Source organism: Rhinolophus hipposideros, assembly GCF_964194185.1.
Source record: "Rhinolophus hipposideros genome assembly, chromosome: 18".
Taxonomy (NCBI): domain Eukaryota; kingdom Metazoa; phylum Chordata; class Mammalia; order Chiroptera; family Rhinolophidae; genus Rhinolophus; species Rhinolophus hipposideros.
In genome coordinates this window covers 31,895,290-31,921,743 of record NC_138064.1, presented here as the reverse complement: position 1 = coordinate 31,921,743, position 26,454 = coordinate 31,895,290, and the positions used below count along the sequence as shown (strand labels likewise).

Genomic DNA, 26,454 nt, shown 5'->3' with positions numbered 1-26,454 from the left:
GGTTAATACGGTATTGCATATTTCAAAGTTACTAAGAGAGTAGGTCTTAAAAGTCCTAATCACAAGGGGAAAAAATTGTAACTATATATGGTAATGGTTGTTAACTACACTTATGGTGGTGATCATTTTGCAATATATACCATTATATTATACACCTGAAACTAATATAATGTTATATGTTAATTATACTTCATTGAACAAAATCACATCAGTATAAACAGTAATGAATGGACACAGTGGAGCAGAAACAGTTTGTATTAAAGATTCTCACCTCGAAACTGTGCTCCTCCTATTGCGTTGGCTGCTCCATTTCGATCTCCTTTTCCCGTCCTTTTTATCCCCATGATCTCCTGTGGTACAATGGGAAATAAATATTTGTGTTTAAAAAAAAAAAATGAAGGGAAAGGATAAAGTGTGGTAGTTTTTTGTTTTGTTTTTATGCACCTTGAACGTGTTCCTATCAGATGGTTTATCTTTTTATCAGCCTATTAGGAAGGTGAGGAAAACTTATGAGCATTAGTTAACATTCTGGACAGTTTAGGGGTGGGCAAACAAACTTGGAGCCACTAACTAGTTGTTAGCATCATCCAGAATTGAGCTGAAGAAAGTTCAGAAGTATGTCTGATCAGAGGAAATAAGACTAGATTTTTGAGCCAGCACTGAGGAAGATGAGTTAAAAGGATGAGACATTCAGGCAAGAAAACATGACTTAACCAAGGCAACAGCAAGGGGATGGAAAGAAGGCAACACATTTGAGTCATTTAGAAGGGAGAATGGGAGTGGAGCAAGTGGACACGACAAAGTCAATAACACTCTTTCTAAAATCTTGTCAGAAAAGGAAAGAGAGACAGCGAGGTAAATACACAGGAACACAGAGTTCATGGATGTGTTTCACTAAAAAGAGAAACTTACTGGTAGGAAAGAAACAGCCAGGAGAGAGGGAGAGGTTCAAGACGAGACAGAGGGAGGATGATTGACAACTGGAGTTTTTAACACCTCCAAGAAAGGGGGACAATAAGAGATTCACAGCAGAGGCGAGGAATTAGCTTTAAACTAGAGGGAAGAAAGGAAGAGCTCCAAAAAGTATTTACAGTATTTCAGAAAGCCTTCTGGAAATTGCAATTAAATAAAATGTCAAGTTTCTTTACTTTTGGCAGGCATTAAATCAACTCTGGTTATTGCACACTGATCAGAAATTCTAATTTGCTGTTGATGACATCATAGAAATTTTTAGGTTGTGATTGGTGGAGCCTATATTGTTAGCTGAGTTATTTATCTGGTTTTTACAATATCTGATTTAATTCTTCTAGCAAGCATGTGATCACCCGTGGATTAGAAGAGTGACAGCTGAAATTAAGCGAGCATTTCCAGGGAACAACGCCTAGTGTTTGTACACTTATTTAACTTTATTGCTTATTAGCATTACATCCATGACAGTGATGTATGTGATTTCATTTAAGTGACAAAATCTTTCAAGATATGGGATCTGTGGATGAAAACATAATAAAAAGAGTCCTTGGATGAAAAGAATTGAGATCACAAGACCTCTATTGTCCCTTCGCATCTAACATTCTATAATTTGAAGAGAGGCCTAGAAACATAAGTTGGGGAATGGCTAAATGGGAAAGTTGTAAAGAATACTCGAAAACACCCCAACTAACCAATGACTCCCTCTAAACAAGGCCAGGAGAAAGGGAAGCAATGTAAATAACCATTCCCACCTGGAAGGCAGCACAGGCGAGACCTAAAATTAAAATTAAACAAAAGAAGGGCCAAGGATAGATAGCAAGCGCTTAATAAAGGAGGAGTGCTGGCTTTATTGACCACCACAGAACAGAAATGATTGTCCTGAGCAAACTTTTTTACGTTTGGCACATCCACCCAGCCAACCCTTGTGTACACACACACAGAGTGAGATTCCTTTCTCACCACCGCGTACACCAAGCGAGGCTCATTCCGAACCTTCTACTCTTGGCGGTGTATCTTCGGCCACTGCAACTGGGCAAACTGGGGGCTTTGAAAAAAAAAAAGGTACAAGAGAAATGGGCCAAGAAGATGAGTTAAGAGTCAAGACTGGTCTCATCCGTGGGTTGGGTGCTTGGGCGACCAGCAGTCTCAATACCTGGCAAACCTGGGGACAGCCAGGCAGACCAGATAACCTTAAGATAAACACTGGTGACGTCGGGGTGGCCTTCGCACCCTACTGAACAGGTTCAGGGCGTAGAGAGCCCAGAAAAAGAGGGAGTGGAACTATGTGTACTTTTCTTCCGGAACTGTAGTTGTGTCGCCCCAAACTCGGCTCAGGTACCGGCCGGTAAACCCCAGAAAGCCCCAAGGCTCGCTTTTGGGCCAGGCTGGATCCCTGGTCCCCTCCTCACATCCCCATGTCTCTGCGGCCGCCACTGCCGCCCGCCGGCGCCCGGGACCCGGTGACTCCGGAGGGCCGTCCGCGGCCCGTGACCCCGGAGCCCTGGGCATCCGGACCCCCCTCGGAGGCGCAGCCGCTATTAAGGCAGGAGGCTAAAGGGGAGGAGGAGGAAGGGGAGGAGACAGGCGTCCAGGGCGCCTCTGGCACCGGCACGGCGGAGCAGCGGCGCAGGGGCTGGGGGGAGGCCGCCGAGGCCGCGGGCGCCGCGCAGGGGCAGGCGGAGGCCGGGGGCCCTGCAGCGGCGGGGGCAGGTTCCCCGGCGGGAAGCGCGAGTGGCGACCGCGGGGACTGGCGGCGGCTCCTCGCCTGGCTGCGGCGGCGGCGGCCCCAGTGCTGCCCCTGTGCGGCGCCCCTTCCCCGCTCCGCCGCGCACTGTTGTCATGGAGGAACCAAGATGGCGGCTCTGGCCTACACCCTGGGCAAGCGGGAGATCAACCACTACTTCAGCGTGAGGAGCGCCAAGGTGCTGGCGCTGGTGGCCGTGCTGCTGCTCGCAGGGGGCCACCTCGCCTCCCGCCGCTACCGAGGTGAGCGGGCCCTCCCCCGGCCCCGGCTGGGGGAGGCGGCGACGCGGCGGCTGGAGGCCGCCCCCCGCGCCCAACACACGCCCACGCTCACGCGGCCGCCCGCCAGTCCGCGCGCCGTGCTCGCGGGGGAGGCGGTGCCCCCACGTGCCCCCAGGTGTCCCCAGCGGCGGGCCGGGCGCTGCCGGCCGTCCGAGCGCACCCCAGGGCGGGCCGCCACCGCACGAGGCCCCGCGGTCCTGGGCCCCCCGAGCGCCTGCGCTGGGGTCGGCGGCCACCACCCGGGCCCGGCCAGAGGGGCGGCCGGGGGCCCGGTTCCCGCGAGAGCGGGCGGGGGCGAGATGCGCCCGGCCCGGGGCTCGCGTGCGGCAGGTCGCGCAGGTGGCCCCCGGGGACCGGCCCGGGACGCGCGGAGGCGGAGGCCGCCCTGCAGTGGGGCGCCGTGGTCCGGAGTGGGGTGGCCGATTCTGCGCCCGAGGGGTCCTGCGCCTTCGCTTTTGTCGAGTCCCTCCTCCGCCCTGTAACTACAGCCCGGCCGGCTGTCGCTGGACAGCGGCGAGAGCCGCCCCGTTTTCTTTTTGCCACCGGGGGCTACCGCGGGCCAAAGATGCCCCTGGCCAAATGGAGGAGGTGTCACCCAGCCTTTGTGAAGCGCTGGGAGGGTTCTGGGTTGCACGCTTTTTACAAAGTCGAGGCACTGGGGCAGACATGTGAAAAGAAGTTAGGGGTTGACCGGAGTCGAGGTGGGCAATGAAAGCAGGTTGGAAGCAGTTTGACAGGAGGCCTGCGCTGCGTGTTTTGAAAGTGGCATAAAGGGGGAAAGGAAATATGACCTCCTTATTTCAGGACGCACTCCTCAGTAATCAAGGGTATATTTACTTGTCCTGGTTGGTTGATTTTAAAAAAACATCCTGTGTAAAAATGTCCCTAGGAGAGAGAGAGTGACAGGCTGAGGGGAATTGATGATATCATCTTTTATTTTTGGCTCTTAGTAATATCGACACCTTTATCCGTGACTGTGAGATTAATTGGTCAAGATGTAACGTGTAATAAATTGACAGGTGGGCATTTAACGCTCCTTGCATTTAGCTTCTCGCCCACTTTGGCAAACATGTCCAGTAAACGAGGTATTGGAATATGAGCTCTCTTCTCATCCCAGGAAGTCTTTCAAAGTGTAGCACATTTTGATCAGTTTTGCTGCTTTGTTTTCACCAATACTTGAGGATTAAAAAATCTTAATACTGGATGAATAGCTCTTTATGTAAACACACTAAACCGATTTAAACAGTTGAATACTTTCATGTCCTTGAGGCCTTTCTCCTCTAGACCACAGCCATAGGATCTGGCAGGGCCCCGCTTCATCTGCAGTTCCTTTAACACATCATGTGCACAATAAACTAGCAATGTCGATGGCATTAGTTGGTGATTTTTAAGAAAATTTTGTAACTGCTATGAATCACACGCTGGTTTGGTATGAAAAGACAGTGATCTAATTCAATTTTGTGTGACTTTGGTGCCATATTCCTAAAGGTAAACATCTAATTTCCACCTTTTCTTAGGTTGGTGCAAAAGTCATTGCGGTTTAAAAGGTTAAAAAAGAATTGCAAAAACTGCAGTTACTTTTGCACCAACTTAATAATTATGCTTTTATCTTTTGGTAAGCTTGGATACTAATTATTATATTTAGATTATTTCATCCTTTCAAGATCCGTCATCCGCAGGGAAAGTAGAATGTCAGATGGAACCTTATGAGTCAGTGCAGCAATCTGGGGTTGTTTATAAAGCCTCCTCCAGAAGCTAGTTATCAGCTTCCCTAGGTGCTTCAGTGCCGTGAGTGTGAAGCAGTACACCTGGTGTACTTGCCCAGACTGAACGTCAAGAACTTGAGCAAGAGACTGGGAAAAATAATCTTACTAGGAACTTTTTAAGCCATCCTTACGCTTTGGCGGTGTCAAACTGAGTCAGAGGCAATATACACTTGATAACCATATACTTGAATCACAATATAAATCTTTAGACTAAGAAAGGATCTTCTTATATTAGATATAGAGGTTTTGGCAGTATATTAAAATCCCCAATCTGTGGATATGAATATGCCTCAAGCAAGGTATAGTGAATGCAGTTCGAATACATATGTTCAGTATCTCTTGCTTTATTTACAAACCACAGAAAGTAAGAGAATTACACACAGCAGAAAACAAAGCTTGGTAAACACCACATGCTAACATTGAACATTCATTACATGCCAGATACTGTTCTAAAGGTTTTACACATTTTAATTCATTTTGTATTTACAACAATTCTATTGAGGTAGATGCAATTACTATATTCCATCCTCTGCCCCTGCCCCATTTTTAACATGTCTGTAATCAGGATGAGTTTTTAAAACTTCGATTGCATGTCAGAGTTTAATTGATAACATTTTTCCTCCTGTTACATAAAATAGTGATTGTTATAATTAATGCTTTTAGATTCATCAAGTTACAGTATTATTTACATTTTAAAGATGACTCATGAGAGGTTAAGTTGCCTAAGGATACAAAATTAGTCAGTGACTGAGGTAGGATGTAGAACCCAGTCAGCCTCACACCATTATTTTATAGTCTGCCTTTCTCAGAGCTTCTCACATGGTGGTGATGTATAGAAGATGGAGTGAGAAAGCATTTTCCAGAGGGACATGTATTAAACCATTTAGAAAAATTAATTCAACCTCACAGTACCAGCCATAAGTTTTCCTATTCTTTTTCCAGAAAAGTGGTTTTTCTAAAAGTTACATGTGTAGAACTTCAAAATCTGACTATTTAGTTTTTTATTACCTATGTTGTTTTTTTTTTTTCTTTCATAAATTCCAGGCTCACAGTCTAAATATGCTTTGCCCTTTTACGTATCTCACAAATACCTGATTTTCTGTGCCTGCAATGGCCTTTCTTTCCTGTAAAGAAAGTACAGATTTCTACTTCAAGGCCTGGTTCAAATGTCACCACCACAGAAATTGAAATTAGGAATTAAGTATTTCTACGGCAATTAGTACATACTTACCATGTTGTATCATAATAATTTGTAGCCTTCTCCCCCAGACAAACTGTGAGCTTCCAAGGGTATTTTATTTATCTTTAAATCATCACAGCTTAACACACAGTAGGAACTCCATATACAATTATTGGATAGATTTTAAAGTCCTCATTTCCTTCAGTGTTCCTCTTAGCATTTGGTTCTTTGCTGTTAATTGAATTTCATGTCCTAATAGCATGTTCTGATGTGGACTTTAAAAAGTAGAGTTTACTTTTTTGTGTTTTTCTGTTTTGTTTTGTTTTGTATTATTATTTCCACATAATAAAGTAGAATGACATTTAAAAAGTAATTATTCTTTTAACTATATATTTTTCAGGCTTTATCAGCCTCTAACATTACTGAATTACAAAATGTCCATTAATATTGTGATTACAGATTGGAAACATTTCTGTGAAAAGAGGCCAGTATCTGTCACCCTAAGGGTAGTTCCAATCTCGATATATTTTAATTTTTTAATTGACAAAGTTAACTTGCTTCAAATGCCTTAATTTTGTTGAAATCTAATTCCTTTCTATCATTAGGCATATTAAATACAAATGTTAAACATTGCATGTTTTGGAGAAAAGTAAGTTCAAAGCCTCAGAAATTAAAGCAAGAAAGAAGCTGTAGGTCTCTTAAGCTTTTCTTTCTTTGCTGGAAAAATCCTAATCTAGATGACTCTACTTGTAATGAGGCGCTCCTAGCTTGTCTTAAGAGAAATGTAAATGGTGATTTTGTTTCAGCACAGACTAAAACATAACTTGCTGAATTTTAGGCAAACAAAATATGCTGGAGATTATATTGTAAACTGTATGATTTGGTATTTTCATGGTTGGTAGTAAGAAATACACAGCTTTGGTAAGATAATTCAGTCTAAAGGTACAGTGTACCAGAGGTATTCTATTCAAAGGAAAATAAAAGCTATGCTTTATTTAGCACATCAGATGTTTTCTTTAGTTGTTACATTTTGTTTTTCAGCTTTTTTTTCTCCTGTTTGTCGTTTTACTTATTTTGCTTGCTTTTTAGTATCTCTCTATTATAGAAAAATCATGCATAAAAACCTAAAACTAGATTGACAAACCAGAATGCTTATGCTTAAGATAACAGAATGAAGAGGAAGACAGCCATTCATCTAGATAATCTTGGTATTGGAGATAGCTGAAGTAAATAATTCTATCCCTTTAGTTACTGTGTGTGTGTGTGTGTGTGTGTGTGTGTGTGTGTGTGTGTGAATGTGTGTATGTGTGTGTGTGGCGTGTGTTTTCATAGCTTGATTTATCTGAGCACTTGGCAGCGTTCGTCTCACGTGGGTTGTATTATTAAAGTAGCTATCAAAATTATATGAGGCAATTGAATATAATGACTGGAGATTTTCTTCTGTTTAGGGTTTTTCTGGGTAAATTTTGAAAGAAAAATATGTGCCAGCATATTGTTTATTGTTAGTATACATAATAAAAATATGGCACGTTCACTTATTTTAACATCTAGATTTACATGTAGTGATTTGATCCAAAAAATATTTCTTTCCCAGAAAAAGAAAACTTCTTTTAGAGTTTGGAATTTTGTGGAGTTTTCTTTTCTAGATTAGGTTAATTTATTTTTAATCAGACTATAACAGTATTTATTATTACTACTATTTTTATGACAAATACAAATATTAAAAAAGCCAATCTCTTCTTGTATTTTCAGTTGTCTAGTTAACAATTCTTTTACTTTTCTAATGAATCTTTATATGAGATTCTCTCTATTAAAATAGCTAGTAGTTTGTCTTCTAATAGGACCTTAACTAATATACAGAGACTATTAAATTCAGATATGGGATTATTAAAAAAAAAACAAACTTGCATCAATAAAGTATTTTAAGAAGAATCATCGTCAACAAGCATTCATGAGCAAATTAAGAATTTCTTCCCTGGAAAGACCAGTAGTCTCAAAATGCATACTGTGGTTACAATGTTTTTTTTGCTTAGTAACAACTTCAGATTTTTTGCTATAGGTTTGTAGTTTTTTTTTTAATATGGGCTCATCGGATTAGAGCTGTTTTCCACGAGCTGAACTACTGAAAAATAGTGTGTCAGTAGTAGTATTGAGAGGGAACAAAGAACTTTGCATTTTTAAATACATTTTCTGGTGGAGAAAAAACTGATTATATTAAGATGTTGCCATGGTATGTCCCTCTCCAGAAAATCATACTGAGAACCCATGTAGATGATTAATAAAGAACATAACCCCACATACTGAAGATTTATCAAGGTGTGTTTCTGTTTAGGCTTCTATTAGAAAACAAAACATAAATAACCTTTTTTTTAAAAAAAAGGGAGGAAGAAAGAAAAGAAGAAAAGGAAGATCAAAGACTACCTAGTTATTTGCAACATCTTATAACTTTTTTAGAATATAAATGCATTACTAATTGGTATGCTCCTGTAGTTAGTTCTGTCTTAATCCTCGATTATTTATGTAGCTTAATTTTGTTTTTTAGAACTGGAACTAGTATTTAATAATTAGAAAGAATTAAGAACTGATTATTTATAGTTTCCTTAGAGAGATGTTATTAAAAATTCTTTGAAATACAAAAAGCTTGCACAGGCTACATATATAATTGCAAAAATTTAATTGATATTCTGCTTTCCTTATCAGTTCTCCACCAACACAGTAATACAGCATTTGTACTTTTCTGTTCTAGTTTAGAATTTATGACACTGAAGTAACATTTTCACTATTTATACATAACTGTTTTTCTTGCATCTGTATCACCTTTTATATGTATGTTGGCGAGATAAATAGATTACTGGATTGAGAGGAGAGATGTGTTCTACTTTAAATATCTTCAGGTCTTCTCTATCCCCATTCTGAATGGTTCAGTACAATATTTGTTCTATAATATTTCTCTTATCAGATTCCCTGTCCTGACTTTAACAATTTTAAAACAAATAGAACGTGCTGTTGACTGTTAATAAAGAACTTGAGATTAAATTAAATAATACATATAACCCCATGGTTAATCTAAACATCTCATTTTTCCCTCACCATTTTACATATTTGAACTTTTTTTTTTATTTGAACTTTTTAAAGAACTCCAACACCCTCTTTAACTTCTTCCTAATTTAAGCAAATGTACAGAAAATGGCCAAAGGAAGAATGGTGACCACCTGTCCCAGTTTACACAGGACTGGAAGGTTTCCCAAATGTGGTACTTTCTGTGTAAACCTGTGACAGCCCCAGCCAAACTGGGAGCTGTTGGTTGGCCATCCTAAAGGAAGGCAAGAGCTATCAAGGGAAGTAGAGAGGCTGAATATTAATAACTGAAATCTACAATTTATTACTGATACTGACCGTGTGTATCTTCGGCCACTTTGTGGCTGACAGTTTTAAGTCTTATCTTTGTACGACTGTAAAAGGATGCAATTTTATTAAGTTTTTTAAGAGGTTCTCAAGTAAGTCTTTTTCTCTATTCACACATTTACAGACTAGAGATGACATATTTCCTCTTAGGGTAGTTGTGAAAATCAAGGAGTGAGCATAGAAAATACTTCAATATTAACTAGGTTTCCAGACACGCTAAAACACTATGTATTGGAATAGTTGAATTCATTTCCAAAGTTTTCTCTTTTATCCTTAAACTTTTCTTTCCCAACTAGAAGTAGGAGTGATAAACAGATATAAAGGCGAGTTTGAGATTGAGATGATGTCCCCAGAAAAAAACCCTAAAACAGAAGAAACGGCCAGAGCAGTGAATGTACCTTTTAGGAGTTAGGAGCCTCTTCTAGGGTGAGGGAACTGTCATTAGTGGCTATTATCCTACTGAATAGTAATGCAGTGATATTTATAGAGTTTCTCATAGATGAGTAATATGCACCTAAAAGGTATAGTGAAGCATAGAAAACTTTGTTGTCTCAGAGAGTTTACATGGGGTCAGATAACCAACATATGAAAATTTAACTATTGTTTACAACACTGTTGTGTTTAACTGTTATAGGCAATGATTCATGTGAATACCTTCTTTCAAGTGGCAGATTTCTTGGAGAGAAAGTTTGGCAACCTCATAGTTGTATGATGCATAAATACAAAATCAGGTGAGCTTTCTTCATTGTGTTGTTTGTTTTTTCTAGGATGGATTGTAATATCTAGTGGAGAGGGCTTGATGAAGCAAAGAAAGTGCTGTATGGTACTTCTCTATATGACTGTAGAGAATTGGTGCAGGAGGGTGGGGTAAAAGTGAATCCAAAGTATGATTGATGCCAAAAACATTAGGGAAAGAGCTTTGGCCAAGCTGCTTTCTCTCAGGTGAGATATAAGCATGCCAAAGACAGTATTGCCCTTGAGTGAAAGACTCCTCCTGTGGGTCTTGGAGAGCTACCTCATGGACTAATTCGGAAATAATGGCTATAAAGCAAATATGGTTGGAGTACATCTTAAACACTTAATAAATGGGGGCTCTTCTTATTGAGAGTTAGTTGATCATATAGGGACTGGTAGGTTAAACAAACGCGGCCACCTATTTTTAAAGCAGCGTAACTATGTATAACAATGCTGTACTAATTTCTTCACAAACTATGTCGTTGAAATGTCACTGTACTGATTTTATTTATTTTAATTAATGTTTCTCTGTGATTTCAGTGAGGCAAAGAACTGTCTTGTAGATAAACATATTGCATTTATTGGAGATTCCAGAATCCGTCAATTGTTTTATTCTTTTGTAAAACTAATTAATCCTCAATTCAAAGAAGAAGGAAATAAGGTAAAACTTGTCTATTTTCGCCATGAGGGTATTGTTTTAAAAATTAACCGACTGAATATTGTTAGGAGGAATGTACCTCTTCACATTAAGACAAGAAACTGTGAAAAGTTTTATTTTGGTTTTGAGAAAAGTGGAGGGTAAAAAAGGGATGATTTGCTATAATGGGGAACATAAAAACAAGATGTGGTGGGGAAAAGTATTGACTGGCAAGCCTTTTGTTAACTTAAACTTTTAGTTTTCAGAAATAATAAATTCTTTCCATGGAGAAACTTCTAAAAAATTCCCTAGAAAGAAAATAAAGAGAAAGTATTCCTTATCCTCCTTTCAATATTTGCCATATTTGTTTTCAGTCTCTTTTTTAAAAACATTTGTAGTGTTTTAGCATGTACAATTTATTTTTTTATTTATTTTTTTTTAAATTTATTAAAAAAAATCTTGTTGGGACACCCAGGAACAAGGGACACAGAGGGGAGTCTAAAAAATAGACTGCAGGTTTCTCCCTGTCTGCCACACTTAGTTAATGAATGCCAACTACAATCTCACATATATATAATGTGATGGTTCAGTGCGAGGCCGGAGGGACAGCGGACGGGGGGAGGGGGGCCCACAGCGCGAGGGACACAAACGACGAACGTCCAAGCACCACCCCGTCCCGCACACCCGAAACCAACAACAACAACAAAAAAGCTATCTAAATTCCCTTAGGCAGGTAAGGGGGAGGTGAAAGGCTCTTCTTGAATTTGTTGGGCTTTAATTGTCTTCAGCTCAAAATAACCTGCATGCCATGGTGGCACGATTCATGGCATGTTTTGGGGAGACACTTCCAAGCCCCTACGGTTTCTTAAAAATAACCAGCTTAAAATAATCAATATCCCATTCTTGGGAGGGGGTTCAAACTCTGCTCTCCCTCACTGCTAATTATCTGTAAATTCTTTCCTTTTATTTTTATTTTTTTAATTTTTTATTTTTTTTATTAAGGAGGACACAGCTCACAGTGGCCCATGTGAGGATCGAACCAACAACCTCGGTGTTATTAGAACCACGCTCTAACCAACTGAGCTAACCGGTCACCCCATTATTAGCATGTACAATTTAATGTCTTGCTTCTTTCCCTATCACTTATCATAATTCACCATATTTTTTTTTTATTTTTTTTTTATTGGGGAATATTGGGGAACAGTGTGTTTTTTCCAGGGCCCATGAGCTCCAAGTCGTTGTCCTTCAGTCTAGTTGTGGAGGGCGTAGCTCAGCTCCAAGTCCAGTTGCCTTGTTTCCAATCTTTAGTTGCAGGGGGTGCAGCCCACCATCCCATGCGGGAATTGAAGCGGCAACCCTATTGTTCACAGCTTGTGCTTCAACCAACTGAGCCATCCCGCTGCCCCTCCGGTAGCTCAGCAGCAGCTTGTTGTCTTCAATCTAGTTGTGGAGGGCGCAGCTCACTGGCCCATGTGGGAATCCAGCCGGCAACCCTGTTGTTCAGAACTCACCAACTGAGCCATCTGGCCACCCCATCACCATATTATTATATAATCAACATATAGATCTTCATTAATGGCAGCATATTGAATGGATATAATGTAATTTTATATAACTTTCCCTTTTCTCAACTTTCGGTATTTTCCTAATTTTTTTATTTTGCAGTTTAAAAGAGGACGTTTTTATTTACATTTTTGTGTGAAAACTTTGCTTTTTTAATTTCCTTAGGATGGAATCTCTACAATGAAAATATTAGGTTGAAGAAGATACTTTAAAAAGTATTGATTATGTTGCTAAACTATTTCAATTTATACTGTAATCAAGGTACATGAGGGCCTAATTTTCTTCAGCATGCTGGTGCTGGGCAGTCAAGCTATATAGTTAAAACAATGCAACAACAAATATATGCTCTTTTTACAGACAAGTTCTTACTTTAAAAAATATATCTTCTAGATAAGCATTCTTCTAGGAGAATAAAACTATATGTTATATAATATATACAAAAACTACATATATAAAATACATATCTTTGAAAACGTTAACAAGCATGAACATATCTCCATGTTTGTTAAAAATTATTTTTTGTGTGAATTATCTCATCATATCCTCCTGTTTATCCATTTTTTAAGTGATCCAAGGTGCTAATCCCTGTCTTCAATTGCATATGATTGGGAGTGAGAAATGGCAAGGAGAGAAAAGTGAAGAATTATAGGGGAAATAGCTCATGAACTTATGATTAAAATCTGCCTGTCCACATCAGCCTGCCCTGTGGTGAGGAGCTGGAAAATTAGGGACTTCATAACTAAGTACCTAGGCACATAGTAAAGATGATGGTAGTGGAGACTAAATTATTAGGAACTATTCCTTGCAAGAAGAGTCCTTAGGCTATTAGATGTTTTGTCAATAGGAAATAGCCAATAGGAAAAGGCTACTATTGATTTTAAATAATGGAATTAATAATGAATAATGGAATATAATTAATTATAATATAATTAATAATGAATAATGGAAAATAATACAGTCAACTTTTCATTTTATTTGGTGTCTACAAATGTAGTTTCCGTTTGTATTTATACACAAAATTATACAGACGAGTTGGAACTGTTTAATGACATTATTACAGTTCAAAGAAAAAAACTTTAGTAAACTTCTAAAAAAGTCGATTTCTGATTTCAAAGAAACAGTTTTAATATTTCTAGACTTAGAATAATGTGACTTCCTGAAAATTGGAATAATGGATTTAGCAACAGTTAGTTGAAAAAGGTATATAATGGTTTAGCCTACAGCCAAAAGTAGGTACAATATGGTACATTGCTTCTGAGGCCTACTTATAACACCTAGTTTTCCTTTTTTTTTTTTTTTTTTTTATCCTACATGTGCACAGTTATCCCACAATTATCAAATAAGATACATTTAAATTTACATGCATTTAAAAAGGATTTAAAAAGAAACAAAGACAGTTTGTCACAGTCTTAAAGAAACAGTTGTTGAGAAACTATTTAGTTCAAACTGCTAGTGGAGCATTTGCCAAATTGCGTTTTAATTCTCTTGTCTCTGAACAACTTGAGGACAGAGATTGTGTATTATTATTGTTTTTTAAAAATACATTTCTTGTGCCTAGTGCAGCTTGGCATATTATAAAAGCCGATATATATGTGTATATATGTGTATGTGTGTATATATATATATGTATATATACACACACACACACATATGTATATATGTATATATATTTAGCCTTGGATGGGTGGAATAGGAATATTGAAATAATTCTTTGAATTTGTTTCTTTTCTGTATTGAGGCAATCTTTTTTTTAAAAAGAAGCTTTAGAGTAGGACTTTTTTCAAACTATGATTTGTGGAAGACTAATTCTGTGAGAAGCTCTGGTCAAGTAAGTTTGAGCAGAGCTGGATATCATATCCCCTTCTTAGATGGTTTTAATTTAGGCTAGGATATTAAAAACTTGAGAAGTCTTGCAGCAAAGAAACCTGTTTGTTTTGATTCCAGCTGGAGGGCAAACTAGACACTCTGGGGGCCCCTTCTACCTCAAACCAACTAAATCCTAGATTTAAAAATGCTTATTGGTGTATTTCTAGAACTTAAGGAAATGGGAGACACTCACTGAAAAGGAACAAACTGTGAGGCAAAACCAGAGATGGGAACAATAACGGTAGGCATGCAGTAGAGATTCAGGTTGCCCTGAAGACAGGTGCCAATAACTGTTATGCCCTCTATGTAGAAAACTAAGCGTTGGGCCAGCACATTTCTTAGTAATAATATTGGAAGCCAGGACACAGTAAAATAATAGCTTTAACATTCTGGGAAAAGTAAATTTCAACCTAGAATTGTATACCTAGCATAGAAATTTCTCTATTCTTGAAATATAGGACATTTTCAGATAAACAAAAACTGTAAGGGTTTATTGCCAGATAGACTTATACTAAAGGATTTTTCTAAAGGATAAACTTCAGGAAGGAGGGATATAAGTCAGAAAAAAACTATCTGAAAGATAAGAAGGAATGGTTACAGAAAATAGTAAACATGTCTGTAAATCTAAACAAATAGTGCCTGTATAAATAATTTTTTTATACTTCACAAAAAGAACATACTAAAGAACTGGCAAATAATAACATAAGTCAGAGGGAAATGATCATATTTAAAATGTTCCAATATCCTCTTTACTCTTGAAGGTATTATTTTACTGTAAAACATAAGTTAAAGATGCCTAGTAAAACTTCAAGGGCAAGGATTAAAAGGATAGAATTAGGAATTACAAATTCCAAACCTGAAGAAGAAAAAATGAAACAAAACTGAACTCATCTAATGCCAAATGTGTTTTATGCATACAAACACACACATACATACCCATACGGACACATGCGCACACATGTATAGAAAGCCATTTACATGTACATGTAAAAATTGGTGTTTACATGCATGTATGAAAAATCTGCATATGTGAAGGAGATAGAAATTAAAAGGTAATATAGTGGAAACATAATCAAAATAAGTGCAAGTAGTCTAAACTTGTCAACTAAACACAGACTATCAGATTGATTTTAAAAGAGCTTTCTGCTACTTAAAAAGATAACAAAGTAAATTTTAAGGCATAAAGCATTATCAGGGATACAGATACTTTTTAATGTTGAAAAGTTCAAATCACTAAGATTTTAAACTTGTAGTTATTTAATAAATTAGCCTTAAAATACATAAAGCAAAAATTAATATGATTATAGTGAGAATTTGACAAGTTCTCCATCATAGTGGGAAAACTGTGCACTGCTCCTGCAATTAATGATAGGATAAGGAAATCAAATTAGTAAACACATAGTAGACTATTAACATACTGATGTTACAAACTTATATCTCAGTACTTAATACACTAAAAATTGAGAGAATATGTCTTTTCAAAGCATGCATGGAACGTTTTTTGACCACATATTGGGCCATTAGGCAAGTTCTGAAAATATCAAAGAATTGGTATCCTTGTTTCTCTATTAGGTAGGTTCCTTTATATTCTAACTTAACCTGATAAAAATTGTAGCAGCCTACAGTAAATGTTCTTCATGGTGAAATGTTAGACACATTTTCATTAAAGTCAGGAAGAAGACAAAGATTTTCATATTTTCTGTTTCTATTCAACATTGTATTAGAGGTCCTTAGCCAAAGAAAGGTAATTTAGAGATGTAAGGATTGCAAAGAAGTAAACTCAGGATTTCATATGATATAATTATCCATATAGAAAACACCAAAGAATCTATAGAAAATTTACTAGATATAATACAAATTTTAATGGCTGGTTGTAAGATGAACACAGAAAAATTCACTATAGTAACTCAATAAATCTGTTAAAATTAGTTTCATAACAACATCCCAGGAATATGGAGTTTAAAAAACACTATTTAAAATATACTGTATGCAACAGTAACAAAAACCATATAATATATAGTAATAAAAGTAGCAAATATGGAAGATCTATATGCAGAAAAAATCATAAAATTTTTTCAAAGGTAATTAAAATATATTAATAATTAAATGGAGGATATATACTACATTCTGGAATGGGAAGACTCAATATCATAAAGATGTTAGTTATTTCTAAATTGATCTATAGGTTCAATATAATTAGCATAAAATCCTAATAGGGTTTGTTGTGGAACTTTACCAGTTGATTCTGAATTTTATATATAAGAGCAGTGGACCAAGAATTAACCATGACAGATCTGAAGAACCAGGTGGAAAGGACTTTTTCCCCAATATCAAGATTTATTTTAACTCTGTATTAATTAAGACAGTCTGGTATTGGTAGAGCTAAATGAAGAAACAAGAACAGAATATAGAGCTCTAAAATAGACGCATGCATATATAAAGACTTCATAAGTAATAGATACGTCACTGAAGATCCCTGGGGAAAGGAAGGTCTATTTAATTAATGATGGTGAGGCAACTGGTTATGTATATGGAAAAAAGTGAAATTGGACCCCTACCTTATACCACCAAGTAAAATCATTTCTAGATGAATTTAGACTTAAATGTGGAAGCCAAAACTTTGAAACCTTTAGAAAACAAATGTAGGAGAATATCTTCATTACTTCAAGTAGGGAAAAGTTTCTTACATAAGAAACAAAAAATACTAACCATAAAATAAAAGATAAATTTATTTATTTAAGATTAAGAGTATCTGCTCATCAAAAGATACCTTAAAGAAAAGACTAAGCTATAAAATGGAAGAAGATATTTGTAACATATACCCAGGAGATGTAAGGAACCACAAATTAATAAAAATGATGACCCAACAGAAAACAGGAAAGGCATGACCAGGCATTTCACAGAAGAGGAAACATAAATCCTGGTGTAAATATGAAAGATATTTAATCTCATTAGTAATCAGGGAAATTTAGCCTTATTAGTAATTAGCAAATTAAGACCATACCTACTTGACTGACAGAAATTAAAACTTGACAATGGCAAAAATATGAAGTCTGACAAGATGTATTAGAGAGACCGTATATCATAAATTGTTAATGAGTATTGTTACAAACACTTCAGAAGATAATTTGCATTATCATGTCAGGGTGAACATTTGTATATATAACCTTTAGAACTATTTGGAGAAGCTCTTACACATATATTAAGAGACATATCCAGGAAGGTAACTACATATCAGTGCTGTTTATCATCTAGATTTGGTGCATTGTATCAAATGACCTAGACTCAACAAAAATAGTCAATGTAATATTTAATGTATATTGATATAACAAATTGACATAAATTTAATATGTATATATTAAAAAGTCAGGGAATGTTCTAGATTAAATGAAACTAAAGAGACATAACAATTAAATGCAATGCCTGATTTTAGTTGAATTCTAGATTAAAATATAAGAACTATAGAGAAGACATCAGGAAATTAGGGAAATCTGAACATGGGCTGTATATTAGATTAGATAATATTTCATCACTGTCAAATTTCCTAGGCGGGATTATACTATTACAGTATGTAAGGGAATGTCCATGTTCTTAGGAGATATATGCTTAAGAATTTAGTGATAAAGTGGTATGATGTCTGCAATTTACTTTCATATGGTTCAGCAAAAGGGTGTTTGAGTGGTCATTATAATTTCTTCAACTTTGCAAACTTTGCTGTAAATTTGAAATTTTTCAAAATTAAAAGTTGAAAAGAAAGTTAACTAAACAATATATTATTTGAAGATGCATATACATGTGATAAAACTATATAATAAAAAATACATAAACAAAATTCAAAATAGTAGTTTCCTTTATATAAAGCAAGGAATTAAGAGAGGGAGAGGTCCACATAGGACATTCATTGTGTTGGTAATGCGCTGACGTGTGCCATGGATTCATGAGTTGTAATATATTTTTACTGTACTTTGTGACTTACATATATGTGGCATATTCTTTTGTATATATCAAATGTCACATTAAAATAATAAAGGAAAAGAAGAAAGAGGTTGAATCAACTAAGCTATGCAAAACTAGGAAAAAGGAAATTCATGACATATTATTATTCCTTTGAGGAAGAATTTTAACAAAGTTGGGATGGGGTAGGAAGAGAACACTTGTATGATTTTGTCTGACCCAGTATTTCCCAGACTTATTTCACCAAGGATAGTCTTTTCGTGTAACGTGCCATTGAATTAATGGTCCCAAGAGCCCTTTCAGAAAATGATGCTTAAGCATCATTTAAAAAGTTAGGTTGTTGGTAAAAGCAAATTTCACAGAGATATAAAAATAAATATTGTATGTCTAGTTAAATTAATGAAAACATTTCAACCTTGGCTTTAGAAAGAGAATTAGCTTCTTATTGACAACTTCCTTCCCTACCCTACTCTGGGTTTTTAACTCTGAAAGGATTTCTGTTCTTTATATGGAACCCTTGGTTATAAGGATTTGTCTCCAGATTTTAATTTTTTCTCCAACTGGACTGTTGATCCACTGACTTCAAAGTGAAACCTATAATAACCTAGAGTCATACATGTCTATTCCTGTTCAGACAGGACCGATACCCTTATATTGGTAAGAATGGATTAGATATTGCAGCAGCAACAAAGCACTCTAGAATCTTAGCAAAACAGAAGTTCATTTGCTCCACACAGTCATTCAGGGATTCTTGCTGTTGGAATATCTACCATTTTCTAGTCGTACCATTGGAACATTTCATCCTTCAGTTTCTGCACCAGGTTAAATCAGAGACTAGAGGATTGCCTCGGGAAATTCAGCCCGGAAGTGACCCACATGACACCTAGCCATTATGTCAACCAGAACTAGTCATGTTGTCCTGCCTATCTAATGGGAATGAACTCAGGAAATGTAGTGGAGCAATCCATCTCTGTCATATATAATACTGGGACTAAATTAAAATCATGGTAATCTTGTTAAAAAGCTAATTTATATAGGCATGTTCACATATCTGCTTGTTTGTAATTGATGTTTTATCTTTGAGCTACACCTTAGATATTGAAAATCACATATAAACAATTTCACTAGTGTCACTTTTTGATATTCTATGTAGGTCTTTTCCCCTTCAAGTTGAATATAGATAATTGAGATATGATGCATAAATAAACCAACAAAAATAGCTAAAGGGAGAATTATTTACATAAAATTTATTCATTAGTATTTCTCTGTTGTCTTCTTTTTTATGGCAGCATGAAAACATTCCTTTTGAAGACAAGATTGCTTCAGTTAAAGTGGTAAGTTCATATAAAATAGTAAGCGAAATGTTATAATGTCGAAACTATATTCATTGGCTAATTTATTTGCAGATCGGCTAATGCTTTGTACATGCTAAATATATTTCAGTGTATTGATAGTGGATAAGAATCGTAAAATAATTGAATAAATGTATACACCATTTTGTGGAATAAAATAGAAAATTTGGTCTCAACTTTTATCCAGGAAAAAAATAATCCTGTACATTAATTTGAAACCAGTATGTGTTCAGGATTAATGTTCATAAAAGAATATATGTAAATTTTCTGAATTCCCAGTCAACAGTGATTTCTTCTAGATAGGGCGAATACAGTGGGAATCAAGATAAAAATATCCCACACCTAATGGAGCTTGCAAGTCATTCTAGTTTTCTACATACAAATAAATGCATGTGTGATAAGGATGGAAAAAAGGAAAACATGGGGCATTAGGAAGGTCCTGATCAAGAAACTAAAAGTAGATTTCCTCATTGAGGAAATGATGTTTTAATTGAAGCCTCAGAGATTAGTAAGAGCAGTGGAAGAGTTTATGAACATTTTCAGCAGAAGGAAGAGTATGTGCAAAGTGCTGGAGAAAAAGGAGCACGTAGAACATTCCAGGAGCTACAGGAGAACCCAAAGGGTACGTAGAGCAAGGGGGAAGATGGCAGCAGAAAAGGCAGAATGTCTAGGCAGAGACCACATTCTGCACCTTCTTAGCAGTTTTAAGGATTTGAATTTATTCTGAGGGCAGTTGAAATTCCTTGAGTATTTAAGCAGGGATGTGGCAAGATCACATTTTAAATTTTTGAAAGATTACTCTGACTAAAATATGGAACGTAGTTTAGGTACAAGGTGGATACAAGAACTGTTGTGAAACTCTTGCCAAATTGAGATGGAAGATGACAACGTTCTAGATAGGTGGTGTTTTACTTGTAAGTACAGTAAGAGTATATTACTGTAAGAGTATATTAATGTTTACTTTGAAAGGTAGACTTAACAGTTTCTTTGACTTTTTCTTTTCTTACATTTCTCTTAGGATTTTCTGTGGCATCCAGAAGTTAATGGTTCTATGAAACAGTGTATCAAGGTGTGGACTGAGGTCTGTATTTGAAAATATAGGCCTTTCTGGTTTTATGCAACCAAATTGTAGAAACTCTTGAATGTCCATTGTTTTTCTCCCCTTCCTCACCTGTCCCACTTCTATATTTCATACCTTTTTGATAGCAACTAAGCTGTGCTGAATTGATTCTATCACTTTACTGAGAAGTGAAAGTATTGTGATCCAGTATCTCTGCTATCACCCTTCTAACCCTAAGGCAATTGTGCTTATCCCATACTTTCCAGGCTTAAAATTTTCTGTTACTGCTGTAGCTCAGTTAATTCAAGCCCAAGTAATCTTTCTAGCACAATACACATTCTCTTGAGCATTTTGTCACTTCGTCCTTGACACTCATGCCCAGCTACTTAAGGAAACTTTTAATAGCCTATTTTCTTTCCCTTTTATCATTATATTTGTGACCCAAAAGTTGAGACTGGTATGTTTTGGCTCATAATGTTCAGAGATAAATCACATATAAAGGCAAGCATGTTATTAAGATCAGAAAACTCCTAAGTTTCCACAAGACCACTTTAGAATTTCCATGGTCATCTCCATAGTGCCTCATTGGTCCTTTAATTAAATGTGTATTGTTTCCCAGAAGGATTTACATTTGGGATGGATAAGACAATATTCAATTCTGTTGACCTTATTTTGCTTGATTACTTGTGCTACAGTGGTATTTTTCTTTGCATCTTTTTACAGTAAATGTTTAGTACTGCAACCACTTCATACACCAAATAAGCTTTTGTAAGATCTGGTGGGAACCTGGTCAACATTTCTAACTTTGTTTCTTTGAGAAAATGTATTTAAGTTTTCAAAGAAAATAAACATACAATTTCTAGAGCTCAACTTTCTGGTAAATTGGAGTCTTACATAATTGTGTTTCGTTTTTTATTTATATATTTTTAAATGTCTGGAAATATAGAATAATGTCATATGTACATTTCAAATGATTTAAACATAGGTTTTGTATTTGTGCTAGACCTGAATTTATATCCATTAATGTAGTAAGAAATTCATAAACATCAGTACAGTATAATTTATAAGTACAGCAAGTTTAAAGAAAAGCTTTGTTATTTACTAACCTGGAGATATGTTTTATATCCAGATTTTCAGTTCTTATAATTTGCTAAACTAGTTTTTGGAGCATTAGATTCTGTTGTAAAACTCCTTAAGGTTATTGGGAGAAAGGAAAGATTTAACTTATTTAGGTAGATGGCCATGTAATTACCTAAGATTGATTAGTTGATTGTTTTTATTTATTCAAAGAGTATATATGTATTGATTTTTTTTTTTACTGTTTCCATAGTAAGCTGCTAGTTTGAGAATACAAAGATCCATATTTTTATTTATGTACTATTGCTATCTTTGTGCTGGATATTATGAATGTGGCTGGGAATTAGCCCCACTCTCAGCCCTTGAAGAATTTCCACACTAAGTGACAGTGATTTTCTGATGAATGATGATACGCTGAGAAGTGTAACAATAGAAGTGTAACAATAGTGTAACAATAGATTGAGCACAAAAGACTATGAAAGCACTATGGACAGAGGCACTTAGGATGGGAGTTGGTTAGAATGTAGGTGAAAATCTAAGAAAGCGTTAGAGAGCAGATATTTCCAAAGAACTATAGGTCAAAAAGATGACTCGTGTAATCACATACCCTATAGAAATCTAAAGGCATACAAGCAGAGTTGAATTTAGCCAACTCAACTGTTATTCAACAGATATTTACAAATCTAGACACTAGGCTAGACACTGTTAATATCCTGGTTAACTAAAATAGAATTCCTCTCCTCAAAGAGCTTCTGGATGAGTGGCAGATATAGGTAATTAAGGTAGCAATGTAGTACCAAAATAAGGGAATTATAAGGTACAACAGCATTACAGAGGATAGGCACTAAATGTAATTTTAAAAGTTTTCAAAACTAGTTTTCAGATAAAGTGACCTTAAAGGCGACAGTTTGGAGTGAGGAACGAGGGTTTTCTCATGCACAGGAAATAACATGCAAAGATGCCAAAGATAAAAGTATTCAGGGAATCACCAGTGGTTTTAATGTTACTGGAGCTAGAATTCAAAGTGCTCCTTTATTTCTGTTTAGTTTTGGTTTTTAATACTGTGTGCTTTATTTTGGGAGACAGTTGAATAGAGACTAGTTTATGAATAATATCCTAAGCTATATTTGATGGGGTGTAGATTTACTTTATCCATTTTCTGATAACTTCTTAACATTCAGGATGTGTTTTCTAAAAATAAGGATATTGGGTTGAATATCTTGAGGGTAGTATCTTGAGAACCATTGAAAGTTCAAACAGGAGAATGATGTGACATAGTGTGGTACTAGTAGGAAATGAGACTAAATTGTGAAGAAACCAACAATTTAGATTTAAATCCATAGGTGAATGGTAGTCATTAAGAAGTCTGAGCTACTTAGATGGATTTGGGGAGTCTTGGTATGGACTGAGGTGATATTTGAAGTTGTTTGAGTGGAAAAATTGAATAGGCAGAGAGTTTAGAGAATAAAGAAGAGAGTTTAGGAATGCAACTATCCAAAAGATTCTAAGAAGGGGTGGTAAAAGTGGTAAGAGGAAAAAGTAAGAGAAGAATAACTGTCAGATAACACAGGGAAGGAAAGAGTTTTAAAAAGTGGATAGTCAGTAGTGTCACTTTCGGACCTAGGTAGGGTAGAATGAAGCTATATGACTTGGCAATCCAGAGTTCATTAATGGACTCTAAGAGCAGTTTTAATGGACTGAAGCCCAAAATCAGAATGTGATAAATTGAGGCATAAATGAGAGAGAAAGAAACTAGCATAGTGAAGGCAGAATGCTCTTCCAAGTAGCCTGTTGGCTAAAGGTGTGAGGGGGAAGAATTTGAGAGTGAGACAAGGTTAAAGGAATATTTTTGAAGATAAAAATGATTTAACACTTCGTAGATTGTGGGAAGAAAAGTGGAGAAGGCGGTTGACACGGATAATATGAGAGTTTAAGGAGATAATGGATATAATCCCTGGAAGTAAAAAAGGGAGGGGATATAGACATAGAGTAAAGGGTTAGCCATTAAGAGGAATAGGGACATATTTTCTTTACTTACTTGTCGGAGGAAGATAGTCTGGGAGAACATATGGATGAAATTGTAAGAATGGAGGAAGGAAAAGAAGGCAAGAGCACACAAGCCAGATGAATTCTATTTTCTCTTTGAAATTTGAGAAGAATTCGACTTGCTGTAGAGAGGGAGGAGGCGGCCAAGAGGGACCTCTATAATGAAACTAATATTTGGGATAAGCACTGTGAAGAAGGATGAGACAGGGAGCCACCTAGGGATAAGGAAAAAGTTTCACTAAAATAACAATGTCAAATGTAGCACTTTGTACTTTATCTTAAATTAGCTTATTTTAATACAGATTCTTGCTCCTCGTGAGATAGGCAGGAAGATATTATATATACCTTATAAAACAAGGGTACAGATTCAGAAAGGTTGGTTAAGGGTGCTATACTCGAAATAGGAATATCTCTGAAGGAAAATAGGTTAATTTTGTTATTTTTCTCTGCTTTCAAAGCTTTCTGTGAAAGTATCGATGAGTTTTATAATAATAAGACAATAACTCATTTTAATTTTACATATGGGTCTAATGTTTTTCTAATTTCTTATTTTTAATTGTTTGTTGTGCACATGATTGTAATACCAAGTCTTCTATGTTATGGAAGGTACATTGAACTCAGGAGTGAGAAAACTTAACTTGTAGCTTTATCTCTGTCAAGCTTCAGCTATAAACCATTCTGAGTACAATTGGCATTTGAGGAGGATTTTGACCAAATTGCTTCTTATTTTTCCCCACATTGTAGTCAATAATAACTATCAGTGTATTTTGTTCGATACATACTGGACTTAGCTTTCCCAAAAGATTATGTTTCTTTAGGGCACTGACCTTACATTTTATTTAACATAAACTGTATATTTTATGAATACTTTTAAATTGGCCAACATAACATACTAGCGTTTTACTCTTAAGCAGTTTACTCACAATTTAGAATAATATTAGGCCATATTAGATTTCCATAGTGGTTTTTGGTTTTTGCAGTTTTTGTAAAAAACACCAAAGAATTAACCGTACGAGCCTCATGCCATCGTGACTAACCATATAACCATGTAAGGTTTTTTTAGGCATTGGTTGTCCATCTTGTTATAATAAGAATCCAGTAAGGAACTCTAGAAAATTAAAACACATTTAGAAGGAAGAAGAACTGAAATTTAAGGGAAAAAATTAAGTGATGTTACTTATATTAATTCCCTGAACTGGATAAAACACTATTATAAAGATTTTTCTTTCTTTAGGATTCTGTTGCAAAGCCCCATGTGATTGTAGCAGGAGCTGCCACAGTAAGTTATTATCTGTATTCTTACATAATGACTTTTGTTTCATACTTACAGACATGCTAAGAAAAAGTTAACTTATGTTAAATAGAATTCTTGATTGTACTTATATTTTAATTCCTATTTCTATTATAATTAATGAGACTGGTGAATTTTAATAGAAAGTTCTGAATGATCTTAGGAAATTCGTTGTTAAATGTCAATATTATTTTATATATTCTTCTTGAACATTATATATTGAAACTCTAATTTTTTATCAGCTGTTTCTAACTGGCTTTACATATTTCATGAAATAATTTGACCATAATTCTAGCATTGAATAAAAATGGGAATTATCTTAAATAATAATCTTTGTTATAATAAATTACATACTTTAACTTTTCTGTGATAGATGCTGAATTAATGCTTAATTTTTACTTCGTCTTAGTGGTCTATCAAGATTCATAATGGCAGCAACGAAGCGCTTTCCCAGTATAAAACGAACATTACCTCCATAGCACCACTTTTAGAAAAATTGGCGAAGACTAGTGATGTTTATTGGGTCTTACAAGGTAAGGAATGAGTAATGAAAAAATGTCATTTTGTATATATTTTGAGGCATGGGTTTTTATTATCTTCTATTTCAAGAAGCAGAATTACAGCTTTATGAGAATAAATTTTGAAATAAGGTTTGCAAAATTAGAATAAATTTGAGTTATTTTCTTTCCCTTTTTGAACTGAAGGAACAGACTAACATATATAATATATAAAAAATAAATAATAAATAAATAAAAATATCCTCCGAGGAACCCCAGCAGACAGAATGGCTGCAGAATACATTCTTAAAACAAATGAGATACTTCCTTCTGATTATTTGTTTTTTACAAAGTATATTTATTGTGATTAGGAAATATAGGAAAAAATTATTAAGTCTATTTCATAATGTTAGATTCATTTGAAAGTAAATATTCTTTGGAATTGACAGAATACATTTAAATTCATACCATCAAGTTTATGCCTGGTAATGAAATTCTTTAAGAGAAAGTTGACATTAGATCGACTCATTTCAGGAGTTTATTGAATGTCTCTTATTTAATGCCTAGCACAATATGAAATGCCTTGGATTTTTTAGCACTTCAAGTTATTTGTCAGAAACTCATGATTATTTCCAAGTTGAATGTCAAGTTGAGAGAATTAAAAGCACTGGTGATAATCTGTTCCACAGTCTCTATTTACAGACTCATTGTTAACCTTTCTCTTACTAAAATGAGAAAAAGTTAAATTTAAATTGTTTATGGTAAATGATAAGAGACCTTGATCCTCAATATCACCTCTTAATTGTGTGAACAAAGTTTGCAAAATTAAACAGTGACAGAATGAAAAAAAGACTGGCTGCTATTCTTAATCAGATAGTCTCCTACAATCCTGTTTTAAATTGCCTTACCCAGTATAAACCAACATCCAAAAATTTTAATCCCTTAAGAAATACTGGAACATAAAAATATTTCCTGAAAGTTGTGTACCTAAGAGAGGGGGGATAAAAGTTAAGCCTACGGGAGATATTGAT

The 26,454-nt window shown here is 35.9% G+C and overlaps 1 protein-coding gene across 2 annotated transcripts in view; it reads left to right on the top strand.

Moving 5' to 3' along the window:
• The first annotated feature begins 2,252 nt into the window (after positions 1 to 2,252).
• Positions 2,253 to 26,454, top strand: part of CASD1 (CAS1 domain containing 1) — a 50,262-nt gene continuing 26,060 nt past the window's right edge. The window contains exons 1-7 of one of the 2 annotated variants that reach the window (XM_081079543.1): positions 2,253 to 2,955; positions 9,980 to 10,076; positions 10,621 to 10,741; positions 19,390 to 19,434; positions 20,471 to 20,533; positions 24,870 to 24,914; positions 25,336 to 25,459. In XM_081079543.1, coding sequence (XP_080935669.1) covers positions 2,385 to 2,955; positions 9,980 to 10,076; positions 10,621 to 10,741; positions 19,390 to 19,434; positions 20,471 to 20,533; positions 24,870 to 24,914; positions 25,336 to 25,459 — 1,066 coding nt within the window. In that variant the 5' untranslated portion in view covers positions 2,253 to 2,384. The remainder of the gene's footprint in view (positions 2,956 to 9,979; positions 10,077 to 10,620; positions 10,742 to 19,389; positions 19,435 to 20,470; positions 20,534 to 24,869; positions 24,915 to 25,335; positions 25,460 to 26,454) is intronic. The other variant, XM_081079544.1, reaches the window with a different exon arrangement.